This window comes from Anomaloglossus baeobatrachus, chromosome 7 (assembly GCF_048569485.1).
Source record: "Anomaloglossus baeobatrachus isolate aAnoBae1 chromosome 7, aAnoBae1.hap1, whole genome shotgun sequence".
Classification (NCBI taxonomy): Eukaryota; Metazoa; Chordata; class Amphibia; order Anura; family Aromobatidae; genus Anomaloglossus; species Anomaloglossus baeobatrachus.
In genome coordinates this window covers 6,333,469-6,347,089 of record NC_134359.1, presented here as the reverse complement: position 1 = coordinate 6,347,089, position 13,621 = coordinate 6,333,469, and the positions used below count along the sequence as shown (strand labels likewise).

General features: G+C 59.4%; 1 protein-coding gene across 1 annotated transcript in view; it reads right to left on the bottom strand.

The window, feature by feature from the left end:
* OSBPL11 (oxysterol binding protein like 11) overlaps positions 1-13,348 on the bottom strand; it is a 50,580-nt gene extending 37,232 nt beyond the window's left edge. The window contains 7 exon segments of the mRNA XM_075316984.1: positions 2,635-2,821; positions 3,222-3,320; positions 3,406-3,463; positions 3,466-3,587; positions 3,698-3,766; positions 8,644-8,834; positions 13,200-13,348. Coding sequence (XP_075173099.1) covers positions 2,635-2,821; positions 3,222-3,320; positions 3,406-3,463; positions 3,466-3,587; positions 3,698-3,766; positions 8,644-8,834; positions 13,200-13,334 — 861 coding nt within the window. The 5' untranslated portion in view covers positions 13,335-13,348.
* Between the last annotated feature and the right edge of the window lie 273 nt (positions 13,349-13,621).

The following is a 13,621-nucleotide window of genomic DNA, read 5'->3' as shown; positions in this document are numbered from 1 at the left end:
CATTTGAGTAAAGCCTGCTTTACACGTTTCAATATGTCGTGCGGTCGCACTCGTCCCCATCGTTGGTGCGGCTCGTGCAATTTGTTGCCCGTGTCGCACACTGCTGTAACCCCCCGTCACACACACTTACCTCCCGTACGACCTCGCTGTGGGCGGCGATCATCAACTTCCTGAAGGGGGAGGGACATTCAGCGTCACAGCGACGTCACACAGCGGCCGGCCAATAGAAGCGGAGGGGCGGAGATGAGCGTGACGTAACATCCCGCCCACCTCCTTCCTTCTGCATTGGTGTTGGGCGCAGGTAAGCGGTGTTAATCGTTCCCGGGGTGTCATACGGAGCGGTGTGCGCTGTCCCGGGAACTATGAACAACCGGACATTCGTTTTTTTGAAAATGAGCGGCGTGTCAGCGATGAACGAGAAGGTGAGTATTTCTGCTGGTTCATCGCTGTCACGCGCTACGATATCACTAACGAGGCCGGATGTGCGTCACTTACGACGTGACCCCGCCGACATCTCGTTACATATATCGTAGCGTGTAAAGCCCTCTTAAGTGCCATCTACTGAAACTAATTTTTACATTGCAGGAGCTCTGCTTGCTGACAGTTTCCAATAACCTCCTGCAGAATGGGGCACTCAGAGTTGGTGACAGAACCTCTGGGTGATGCACTTTGTGGACTTGTTTTACACGATGCAGATTGGGGCAGAGGTCATCACTTGTGGGGGGGGGGTTGTCACCTGTGTGGGGCTGAGGTCGTTTCCTGTGGGGGGTCGTCACCCAATCTCGGGGACAGAACTTTCTGGTATATTTCAGTGGGGGGCTTGTAGGGCGCTGCCAGCGTCACCGGGCACATTTCTAGGTCAGTATGGGCAGTGTCCGGTTACGGCATCACTCAGTGCAGCCGCGGGGAATCGGCTCCATCACTTCTACATTACACAGCGCACGGAAAATGTGTAAAGTATCTGCAGGTGAGATACAGTGACCGGAGAAGAGGACACCGGGGGCAGCACCGGCCCCACGCCTGCCACCAACATTACTGGAAGAGGACACCGGGGGCAGCACCGGCCCCACGCCTGCCACCAACATTACTGAGGCTCTCCCATGAAAGACACGTGTGACATTACACTGACGGGCACTAATGTGCAGAGGACAGAGCCCCGCCCCCCCCCTCCAGAGGACAGAGCCCCGCTACACCACCACCCCCCAGGAGGACAGAGCCCCGCTACACCACCACCCCCCAGGAGGACAGAGCCCCGCTACACCCCCCCCCCAGGAGGACAGAGCCCCGCTACACCCCCCCCCCCAGGAGGACAGAGCCCCGCTACACCCCCCCCCCAGGAGGACAGCGCCCCGCTACACCCCCCCCCAGGAGGACAGAGCCCCGCTACAAACCCCCCCCCCAGGAGGACAGAGCCCCGCTACACCCCCCCCCCAGGAGGACAGAGCCCGCTCCCACCCCACAGAGGACAGAGCCCAGCTCCCCCCCACAGAGGACAGAGCCCAGCTCCCCCCCCACAGAGGACAGAGCCCAGCTCCCCCCCCACAGAGGACAGAGCCCAGCTCCCCCCCCACAGAGGACAGAGCCCAGCTCCCCCCCCACAGAGGACAGAGCCAGCTCCCCCCCCACAGAGGACAGAGCCCAGCTCCCCCCCCACAGAGGACAGAGCCCAGCTCCCCCCCCCACAGAGGACAGAGCCCAGCTCCCCCCCCCACAGAGGACAGAGCCCAGCTCCCCCCCCCACAGAGAGGACAGAGCCCAGCTCCCCCCCCACAGAGGACAGAGCCCAGCTCCCCCCCCACAGAGGACAGAGCCCAGCTCCCCCCCCACAGAGGACAGAGCCCAGCTCCCCCCCCACAGAGGACAGAGCCCAGCCCCCCCCCACAGAGGACAGAGCCCAGCTCCCCCCCCCACAGAGGACAGAGCCCAGCTCCCCCCCCCACAGAGGACAGAGCCCAGCTCCCCCCCCCCACAGAGGACAGAGCCCAGCTCCCCCCCCCCACACAGAGGACAGAGCCCAGCTCCCCCCTCCACAGAGGACAGAGCCCAGCTCCCCCCCCACAGAGGACAGAGCCCAGCTCCCCCCCCACAGAGGACAGAGCCCAGCTCCCCCCCCCACAGAGGACAGAGCCCAGCTCCCCCCCCCCACAGAGGACAGAGCCCAGCTCCCCCCCCCCCACAGAGGACAGAGCCAGCTCCCCCCCCCCACAGAGGACAGAGCCCAGCTCCCCCCCCCACAGAGGACAGAGCCCAGCTCCCCCCCCCCCCCACAGAGGACAGAGCCCAGCTCCCCCTCCACAGAGGACAGAGCCCAGCTCCCCCCCCCCCACAGAGGACAGAGCCCAGCATCCCCCCCCCCACAGAGGACAGAGCCCAGCTCCCCCCCCACAGAGGACAGAGCCCAGCTCCCCCCCCCACAGAGGACAGAGCCCAGCATCCCCCCCCCACAGAGGACAGAGCCCAGCTCCCCCCCACAGAGGACAGAGCCCAGCTCCCCCCCCACAGAGGACAGAGCCCAGCTCCCACCCCCACAGAGGACAGAGCCCAGCTCCCACCCCACAGAGGAGGACAGAACTTTGTTTGCAGCAGCGGACACCGTACTTCAGACGGCTTAAATAAGAAATAGGAGCCACTCACCTCCCGCACTTCCCCCAGGTGGTCCGGCGGTAACATCTGGGCTTTCCTGCTGCCCGGCACTGCGCGGTGGTGGCTGATGCTGAAGAATGAGGCAGCATTTTGGCTGGGCCGGCGCTGGGATCCGGGGGAGCTGCCACTGCCCTGAGACGCCAGAGAAAAGCTGCGAGACTTCAGCGGAGGATTGTTTCTGCAGAAGAGGAAGGAACAGGCGTGACCGGACAGTCCATGTCCTGGCCCACCCCCGCGGTCCTAACCCAACCCCCAGACATTACCCAGCCCAGGCATGGCCCCGCCCCCACAGCCCCAGGCATGGCCCCCGCCGCCCCCAGGCATGGCCCCAGCAGGCCCGCCCCCCGCAGGCATGGCCCACCCCCCGCAGCCCCACAGGCATGGCTCTGACTCCTGCAGGCATGGCCCCACCCCCCGCAGCCCCACAAGCATGGCTCTGACCCCCGCAACCCCTCAGGCATGGGCCGCCCTCCGCAAGCATGGCCCCGCCCCCCGCAGGCATGGCCCCCCCGCAGCCCCACTGGCATGGGCCCGCCCTCCGCAAGCATGGGCCCCGCCCCCCGCAGGCATGGCCCCACCTCCCGCAGGCATGGCCCCACCTCACCTATGCCGATGGCTTCCGTGTGTGCTGGGTGCAGATCTGCAGGCGGCTCACCCAGTGCTGACGCTCTTGGTGTCTGAGGCTGATGGGACAACACACGGGGGGGGGATGAGGGGCGAGTGCTCTGCAGATACAGGCGCAGCGTATACACGCACATTAACCCCTCACCTCTCAGTTTGTACAGCTCTCCGCTGGCTGCGTTCACGCTGAAGGTGTGGAGTCTTCATCGCTGGGGGAGATGACGGCCCCCGCCAGCTGCACCGTCCCCCGAGGCTTCTGGTTTTTCGACTGCTCATTCACAAAATATTCCAGCAGCCCGGCCTCATTATTCAGGACGAAAAACCTGGACACAGGAGCAGAGGGTAAGAGCGCCGCCCGAAGGTGGGGACAGGGGCACTACAGGAGCGGACACGGGGGCACACGGGAATACGGGCGACCGTGGCCCCCACCCACCTGAACTGCCAGCCGGTCACCAGGTTGGTGTACTTCATCAGGTAGCCGCAGATGTTCTCCATGTGGTCGCTGTGGGGAGAGCAGAGGACGTGAGTAACGGCCCCCAACACCCCCCACCCGGTGGAAGAGCCCCAGCGATCACCAGCCGGGGCCACTGCTGCCCAACCATCGATATGGGGGGGGGGGGGGGCACGTGTCCCTAGGGGGCATCATTAGTCCAAGACAGGCGAACCTCCAGAGGCACCCAGCGGCCCCATCATTACACCTCAGATATCCACTAATGACCCCTCATCCACCCCGGGTGGAGGCGATCGACTCGTCACTGGGGTCTGCAAGGGTGGGCTCAGGGGCCTGGACGCATCACGCTCCAACACAATCCTGCCCAATGATGGCCCCAAGAGGAGGATCATCAGGAGCAACAAAAGCCCCCCACACGAGGGCACACGACCCAGCGGACCCCTACAGACTGGGGGTCTCCACTAGTCTGTGCGGCCATCCCGGCTGAGAGCAGCCATCGTCCTATAGGCGGCCATATACAGTCATATGGTAAAGTTTGTGCACCCCTATTAATGTTACCTTTTTTCTTTATAACAATTTGGGTTTTTGCTATTTCAGTGTCATATATCTAATAACTGATGGACTGAGGAATATTTCTGGATTGAAATGAGGTTTATTGTACTAACAGAAAATGTGCAATCCGCATTTACACAAAATTTGACCAGTGCAAAAGTATGGGCACCCTTATCAATTTCTTGATTTGAACACTCCTAACTACTTTTTACTGACTTACTAAAGCACTAAATTGGTTTTGTAACCTCATTGAGCTTTGAACTTCATAGGCAGGTGTATCCAATCATGAGAAAAGGTGTTTAAGGTGGCCACTTGCAAGTTGTTCTCCTATTTGAATCTCCTATGAAGAGTGGCATCATGGGCTCCTCAAAACAACTCTCAAATGATCTGAAAACAAAGATTATTCAGCATAGTTGTTCAGGGGAAGGTACAAAAAGTTGTCTCAGAGATTTAACCTGTCAGTTTCCACTGTGAGGAGCATAGTAAGGAAATGGAAGAACACAGGTACAGTTCTTGTTAAGCCCAGAAGTGGCAGGCCAAGAAAAATATCAGAAAGGCAGAGAAGAAGAATGGTGAGAACAGTCAAGGACAATCCACAGACCACCTCCAAAGACCTGCATCATCATCTTGCTGCAGATGGTGTCACTGTGCATCGGTCAACAATACAGCGCACTTTGCACAAGGAGAAGCTGTATGGGAGACTGATGTGAAAGAAGCCGTTTCTGCAAGCACGCCACAAACAGAGTCGCCTGAGGTATGCAAAAGCACATTGGGACAAGCCAGTTACATTTTGGAAGAAGGTCCTGTGGACTGATGAAACAAAGATGGAGTTGTTTGGTCATACAAAAAGGCGTTATGCATGGAGGCAAAAAACACGGCATTCCAAGAAAAGCACTTGCTACCCACAGTAAAATTTGGTGGAGGTTCCATCATGCTTTGGGGCTGTGTGGCCAATGCCGGCACCGGGAATCTTGTTACAGTTGAGGGTCGCATGGATTCAACTCAGTATCAGCAGATTCTTGACAATAATGTGCAAGAATCAGTGACGAAGTTGAAGCTACGCAGGGGATGGATATTTCATCAAGACAATGATCCAAAACACCGCTCCAAATCTACTCAGGCATTCATGCAGAGGAACAATTACAATGTTCTGGAATGGCCATCCCAGTCCCCAGACCTGAATATCATTGAAAATCTGTGGGATGATGTGAAGCGGCGGTCCATGCTCGGCGACCATCAAACTTACCTGAACTGGAATTGTTTTGTAAACAGGAATGGTCAAATCTACCTTCATCCAGGATCCAGGAACTCATTAAAAGCTACAGGAAGCGACTAGAGGCTGTGATTTCTGCAAAAGGAGGATCTACAAAATATTAATGTCACTTTTATGTTGAGGTGCCCATACTTTTGCATCGGTCAAATTTAGTTAAAATACGGATTGCACATTTTCTGTTAGTGCAATAAACCTCATTTCAATCCAGAAATATTCCTCAGTCCATCAGTTATTAGATATATGAAACTGAAATAGCAAAAACCCAAATTGTTATAAAGAAAAAGGGTTAACATTAATAGGGGTGCCCAAACTTTTTCATATGACTGTACCTGTCTGATGTCATGTGACTGCATAGCTGGAGATGAGGGAGCCGCGACAGAGTGCACCTCTGTAGAAGGCCACGCCCCGAAGTGTGTAGTGTCTCCTTCGGTGATGTGTCATTACTGAGCTGTGTGCCGTCCCCTCCAGTGATGTGTCACTACTGAGCTGTGTGCCGCCTCCTCCAGTGATGGGTCATTACTGAGCTGTGTGCCGTCTCCTCCAGTGATGGGTCATTACTGAGCTGTGTGCCGTCTCCTCCAGTGATGGGTCATTACTGAGCTATGTGCCGTCTCCTCCAGTGATGGGTCATTACTGAGCTGTGTGCCGTCTCCTCCGGTGATGTGTCATTACTGAGCTGTGTGCCGTCTCCTCCGGTGATGTGTCATTACTGAGCTGTGTGCCGTCTCCTCTGGTGATGTGTCATTACTGAGCTGTGTGCCGTCTCCTCTGGTCATGTGTCATTACTGAGCTGTGTGCTGTTTCCTCCGGTGATGTGTCATTACTGAGCTGTGTGCCGTCTACTCTGGTGATGTGTCATTACTGAGCTGTGTGCTGTTTCCTCCGGTGATGTGTCATTACTGAGCTGTGTGCCGTCTCCTCCGGTGATGTGTCATTACTGAGCTGTGTGCTGTTTCCTCCGGTGATGTGTCATTACTGAGCTGTGTGCCGTCTCCTCCAGTGATGTGTCATTACTGAGCTGTGTGCCGTCTCCTCTGGTGATGTGTCATTACTGAGCTGTGTGCTGTTTCCTCCGGTGATGTGTCATTACTGAGCTGTGTGGTGTTTCCTCCGGTGATGTGTCATTACTGAGCTGTGTGCCGTCTCCTCCAGTGATGTGTCATTACTGAGCTGTGTGCCGTCTACTCTGGTGATGTGTCATTACTGAGCTGTGTGCTGTTTCCTCCGGTGATGTGTCATTACTGAGCTGTGTGCCGTCTCCTCCGGTGATGTGTCATTACTGAGCTGTGCCGTCTCCTCTGGTGATGTGTCATTACTGAGCTGTGTGGTGTCTCCTCCGGTGATGTGTCATTACTGAGCTGTGTGCCGTCTCCTCCGGTGATGTGTCATTACTGAGCTGTGTGCCGTCTCCTCCGGTGATGTGTCATTACTGAGCTGTGTGGTGTCTCCTCCGGTGATGTGTCATTACTGAGCTGTGTGCCGTCTCCTCCGGTGATGTGTCATTACTGAGCTGTGTGCCGTTTCCTCCGGTGATGTGTCATTACTGAGCTGTGTGGTGTCTCCTCCGGTGATGTGTCATTACTGAGCTGTGTGCCGTCTCCTCCGGTGATGTGTCATTACTGAGCTGTGTGCCGTCTCCTCCGGTGATGTGTCATTACTGAGCTGTGTGCCGTCTCCTCCGGTGATGTGTCATTACTGAGCTGTGTGCCGTCTCCTCGCACTAAGCGGCCCATTAAGTGACATCGCTGGAATCAGGGTCTCTTTCCCTACATTATGCTATTCTTGGATGGAGGAGCAAAAACCTTCTGACAGATTCACTTTAAAGTATCAGGTGAATTTCTGCTCTAAAGAACCCCCAAAAACAAAAAAAAACAATAGCCCCTGGTGTGTGTCGCAGCTGCACCATTTATAGGAGCAAAAAGAGCAGCGACAAATACAAGAAAACCAAACCTGAGCGCAGGACTCTGGCTTCACTGCTCAGGAGCTGTGCTGCGGTCAGTACACGGGGTCCATGCTGCACTCACAGCTGAAAGTCTGCAACAGCTGCATCACCCGGACCCCGCACAGGCGGAGCCCCCCACAGCCGCACTCACCTGCCCTGCACCGATACACTGTAACAACCCTGCTGCAAAAATACCGCTGCACTTCCTGAGCCACGGATACAGAGCGTCCACCAAACACCCAGAACATTCCGGAGAAATCCGCACTCACTTCCCCTTCACACCGAGTCAAAGATTAACCCTGCGCCGGCCTCGCCCGGGGTCACACGCTGGACCCATAGTGTAACAGTGGCGTCACGTGACCGCACCAGGAGTCATGTGACCGCAGACCGGTGAGTATTCAGGAGCGTTAGTAGCGACACCAATTGAAGACGCGGAAACAACACCGCCAACACCCGCTCCTCCACGCCGGCCTTACCCGGCCCCCGCTCCTCCGCGCCTGCCTTACCCGGTCCCCGCGGCCGGCCTTACCCGGCCCCAGCTCCTCCGCGCCGGCCTTACCCGGCCCCAGCTCCTCCGCGCCGGCCTTACCCGGCCCCAGCTCCTCCGCGCCGGCCTTACCCGGCCCCAGCTCCTCCGCGCCGGCCTTACCCGGCCCCAGCTCCTCCGCGCCGGCCTTACCCGGCCCCAGCTCCTCCGCGCCGGCCTTACCCGGCCCCAGCTCCTCCGCGCCGGCCTTACCCGGCCCCAGCTCCTCCGCGCCGGCCTTACCCGGCCCCAGCTCCTCCGCGCCGGCCTTACCCGGCCCCAGCTCCTCCACGCCGGCCTTACCCGGCCCCAGCTCCTCCACGCCTGCCTTACCCGGCCCCAGCTCCTCCACGCCTGCCTTACCCGGCCCCCGCTCCTCCACGCCTGCCTTACCCAAGCCCGCTCCTCCATGCCGGGCCCCCACTCCTCCACACCGGCCTTACCCGGCCCCCGCTCCTCCACGCCTGCCTTACCCAAGCCCGCTCCTCCATGCCGGGCCCCCGCTCCTCCACACCGGCCTTACCCGGCCCCCGCTCCTCCACGCCGGCCTTATTTGGCCCCCGCTTCTCCACGCCAGGCCCCCAATCCTCCATAACACAGTTGGCCAGTTGCATGCCACGGGCCGGGGCTCTCACCTGTACTGCCACACCTTGCTGCTGACCCCCCGGGGCGGGGGCGCTCGGTGGTTGTGGGGGCTCGGGGTCAGGTCCAGCTTTCCATCGCTGTCGGAGACTCTCATGAGCGGGGGGTCTCCCTGCATGGTGAATTCAGACGTCACGACGCTCTCATGTGATGACAGAGGAGCAGCCGCCTCCCCCAGATGTGTCTGTATAGGGAGCAGCACTGGATATAAATATCTGGGTGGGATGACGGTCGGGGTTTGTATTATACAGGGGTGCACAGCTGGGGCAGGCTCCTGCGTGTTATACAGGGGAGGGTATGGTATATGGGCTGCAGGCCGCTGTGCGTACAGAAGAGATCTATAGGGGGCCGCTGCGAGGTCGGGAGGGATCTATAGGGGGCCGCTGCGAGGTCTGGGGGGGATCTATAGGGGGTCGCTGTGAGGTCTGGGGGGATCTATAGGGGGTCGCTGTGAGGTCTGGGGGGGATCTATAGGGGGTCGCTGTGAGGTCTGGGGGGGATCTATAGGGGGTCGCTGTGAGGTCTGGGGGTTCTATAGGAGGTCGCTGTGAGGTCTGGGGGGATCTATAGAAGGTCGCTGTGAGGTCTGGGGGATCTATAGGAGGTCGCTGTGAGGTCTGGGGGATCTATAGGAGGTCGCTGTGAGGTCTGGGGGATCTATAGGGGCCGCTGCGAGGTCTGGGGGATCTATAGGGGTCGCTGCGAGGTCTGGGGGATCTATAGGGGTCGCTGCGAGGTCTGGGGGATCTATAGGGGTCGCTGCGAGGTCTGGGGGATCTATAGGGGTCGCTGCGAGGTCTGGGGGATCTATAGGGGTCGCTGCGAGGTCTGGGGGATCTATAGGGGTCGCTGCGAGGTCTGGGGGATCTATAGGGGTCGCTGCGAGGTCTGGGGGATCTATAGGGGTCGCTGCGAGGTCTGGGGGATCTATAGGGGTCGCTGCGAGGTCTGGGGGATCTATAGGGGTCGCTGCGAGGTCTGGGGGATCTATAGGGGTCGCTGCGAGGTCTGGGGGATCTATAGGGGTCGCTGTGAGGTCTGGGGGATCTATAGGAGGTCGCTGTGAGGTCTGGGGGATCTACAGGGGTCACTGTGAGGTCTGGGGAATCTATAGGAGGTCGCTGTGAGGTCTGGGGGATCTACAGGAGGTCGCTGTGAGGTCTGGGGGATCTACAGGAGGTTGCTGTGAGGTCTGGGGGATCTACAGGGGCCGCTGTGAGGTTTGGTGATCTATAGGAGGTCGCTGTGAGGTCTGGGGGATCTACAGGGGCCGCTGTGAGGTCTGGGGGATCTATAGGAGGTCGCTGTGAGGTCTGGGGGATCTACAGGGGCCGCTGTGAGGTTTGGTGATCTATAGGAGGTCGCTGTGAGGTCTGGGGGATCTACAGGGGCCGCTGTGAGGTCTGGGGGATCTATAGGAGGTCGCTGTGAGGTCTGGGGGATCTACAGGGGCCGCTGTGAGGTTTGGTGATCTATAGGAGGTCGCTGTGAGGTCTGGGGGATCTACAGGGGCCGCTGTGAGGTCTGGGGGATCTATAGGAGGTCGCTGTGAGGTCTGGGGGATCTACAGGGGCCGCTGTGAGGTTTGGTGATCTATAGGAGGTCGCTGTGAGGTCTGGGGGATCTACAGGGGCCGCTGTGAGGTTTGGTGATCTATAGGAGGTCGCTGTGAGGTCTGGGGGATCTACAGGGGCCGCTGTAAGGTCTGGGGGATCTACAGGGGCCGCTGTAAGGTCTGGGGGATCTACAGGGGCCGCTGTAAGGTCTGGGGGATCTACAGGGGCCGCTGTAAGGTCTGGGGGATCTACAGGGGCCGCTGTAAGGTCTGGGGGATCTACAGGGGCCGCTGTAAGGTCTGGGGGATCTACAGGGGCCGCTGTAAGGTCTGGGGGATCTACAGGGGCCGCTGTAAGGTCTGGGGGATCTACAGGGGCCGCTGTAAGGTCTGGGGGATCTACAGGGGCCGCTGTAAGGTCTGGGGGATCTACAGGGGCCGCTGTAAGGTCTGGGGGATCTACAGGGGCCGCTGTAAGGTCTGGGGGATCTACAGGGGCCGCTGTAAGGTCTGGGGGATCTACAGGGGCCGCTGTAAGGTCTGGGGGATCTACAGGGGCCGCTGTAAGGTCTGGGGGGATCTATAGGAGGTCGCTGTGAGGTCTGGGGGATCTACAGGGGCCGCTGTAAGGTCTGGGGGATCTACAGGGGCCGCTGTAAGGTCTGGGGGGATCTATAGGAGGTCGCTGTGAGGTCTGGGGGATCTACAGGGGCCGCTGTAAGGTCTGGGGGGATCTATAGGAGGTCGCTGTGAGGTCTGGGGGATCTACAGGGGCCGCTGTAAGGTCTGGGGGATCTACAGGGGCCGCTGTAAGGTCTGGGGGGATCTATAGGAGGTCGCTGTGAGGTCTGGGGGATCTACAGGGGCCGCTGTAAGGTCTGGGGGATCTACAGGGGCCGCTGTAAGGTCTGGGGGGATCTATAGGAGGTCGCTGTGAGGTCTGGGGGATCTACAGGGGCCGCTGTAAGGTCTGGGGGGATCTATAGGAGGTCGCTGTGAGGTCTGGGGGATCTACAGGGGCCGCTGTAAGGTCTGGGGGATCTATAGGAGGTCGCTGTAAGGTCTGGGGGATCTATAGGAGGTCGCTGTAAGGTCTGGGGGATCTATAGGAGGTCGCTGTAAGGTCTGGGGGATCTATAGGAGGTCGCTGTGAGGTCTGGGGGATCTATAGGAGGTCGCTGTGAGGTCTGGGGGATCTACAGGGGCCGCTGTAAGGTCTGGGGGATCTACAGGGGCCGCTGTAAGGTCTGGGGGATCTATAGGAGGTCGCTGTGAGGTCTGGGGGATCTACAGGGGCCGCTGTGAGGTTTGGTGATCTATAGGAGGTCGCTGTGAGGTCTGGGGGATCTACAGGGGCCGCTGTGAGGTCTGGGGGATCTATAGGAGGTCGCTGTGAGGTCTGGGGGATCTACAGGGGCCGCTGTGAGGTTTGGTGATCTATAGGAGGTCGCTGTGAGGTCTGGGGGATCTACAGGGGCCGCTGTGAGGTCTGGGGGATCTATAGGAGGTCGCTGTGAGGTCTGGGGGATCTACAGGGGCCGCTGTGAGGTTTGGTGATCTATAGGAGGTCGCTGTGAGGTCTGGGGGATCTACAGGGGCCGCTGTGAGGTTTGGTGATCTATAGGAGGTCGCTGTGAGGTCTGGGGGATCTACAGGGGCCGCTGTAAGGTCTGGGGGATCTACAGGGGCCGCTGTAAGGTCTGGGGGATCTACAGGGGCCGCTGTAAGGTCTGGGGGATCTACAGGGGCCGCTGTAAGGTCTGGGGGATCTACAGGGGCCGCTGTAAGGTCTGGGGGATCTACAGGGGCCGCTGTAAGGTCTGGGGGATCTACAGGGGCCGCTGTAAGGTCTGGGGGATCTACAGGGGCCGCTGTAAGGTCTGGGGGATCTACAGGGGCCGCTGTAAGGTCTGGGGGATCTACAGGGGCCGCTGTAAGGTCTGGGGGATCTACAGGGGCCGCTGTAAGGTCTGGGGGATCTACAGGGGCCGCTGTAAGGTCTGGGGGATCTACAGGGGCCGCTGTAAGGTCTGGGGGATCTACAGGGGCCGCTGTAAGGTCTGGGGGATCTACAGGGGCCGCTGTAAGGTCTGGGGGGATCTATAGGAGGTCGCTGTGAGGTCTGGGGGATCTACAGGGGCCGCTGTAAGGTCTGGGGGATCTACAGGGGCCGCTGTAAGGTCTGGGGGGATCTACAGGGGCCGCTGTAAGGTCTGGGGGGATCTATAGGAGGTCGCTGTGAGGTCTGGGGGATCTACAGGGGCCGCTGTAAGGTCTGGGGGGATCTATAGGAGGTCGCTGTGAGGTCTGGGGGATCTACAGGGGCCGCTGTAAGGTCTGGGGGATCTATAGGAGGTCGCTGTAAGGTCTGGGGGATCTATAGGAGGTCGCTGTAAGGTCTGGGGGATCTATAGGAGGTCGCTGTAAGGTCTGGGGGATCTATAGGAGGTCGCTGTGAGGTCTGGGGGATCTATAGGAGGTCGCTGTGAGGTCTGGGGGATCTACAGGGGCCGCTGTAAGGTCTGGGGGATCTACAGGGGCCGCTGTAAGGTCTGGGGGATCTACAGGGGCCGCTGTAAGGTCTGGGGGATCTACAGGGGCCGCTGTAAGGTCTGGGGGATCTACAGGGGCCGCTGTAAGGTCTGGGGGATCTATAGGAGGTCGCTGTGAGGTCTGGGGGATCTACAGGGGCCGCTGTGAGGTCTGGGGGATCTATAGGAGGTCGCTGTGAGGTCTGGGGGATCTACAGGGGCCGCTGTAAGGTCTGGGGGATCTACAGGGGCCGCTGTAAGGTCTGGGGGATCTATAGGAGGTCGCTGTGAGGTCTGGGGGATCTACAGGGGCCGCTGTAAGGTCTGGGGGATCTACAGGGGCCGCTGTAAGGTCTGGGGGATCTATAGGAGGTCGCTGTAAGGTCTGGGGGATCTATAGGACGTCGCTGTGAGGTCTGGGGGATCTACAGGGGCCGCTGTGCTGTATGTGAGGTCACATGACCCGCTCTCCGGGATGTGCAGGCGGCTCCGTCCTCTCCGTCACCGGCTCCCGCCGCCGGTCCCCGCTTTCTCCATGACGCCCCCGCAGTTTTCCCTCTGCAGGGCGAGAAGCCTCCGTCACTTCCGGGATACGCATGACGTCATAGCGCACAGCTGCACGCGCCATGTTGCTTCCTGGAAACTGCCCTAGAGTCACGTGACCAGAGCACTGACCGCGAACCTCTATGTAGGGCAGGAGATCCAATTGCGCATGACAGAAATACATGAAGCACACCGCGGATCACACACAGCGGATCACACACAGCGGATCACACACAGCGGATCACACACACCGAATCACACACACCGATCACCACAGCGGATCACACACCGATCACCACAGCGGATCACACATACCGATCACCACAGCGGATCACACACACC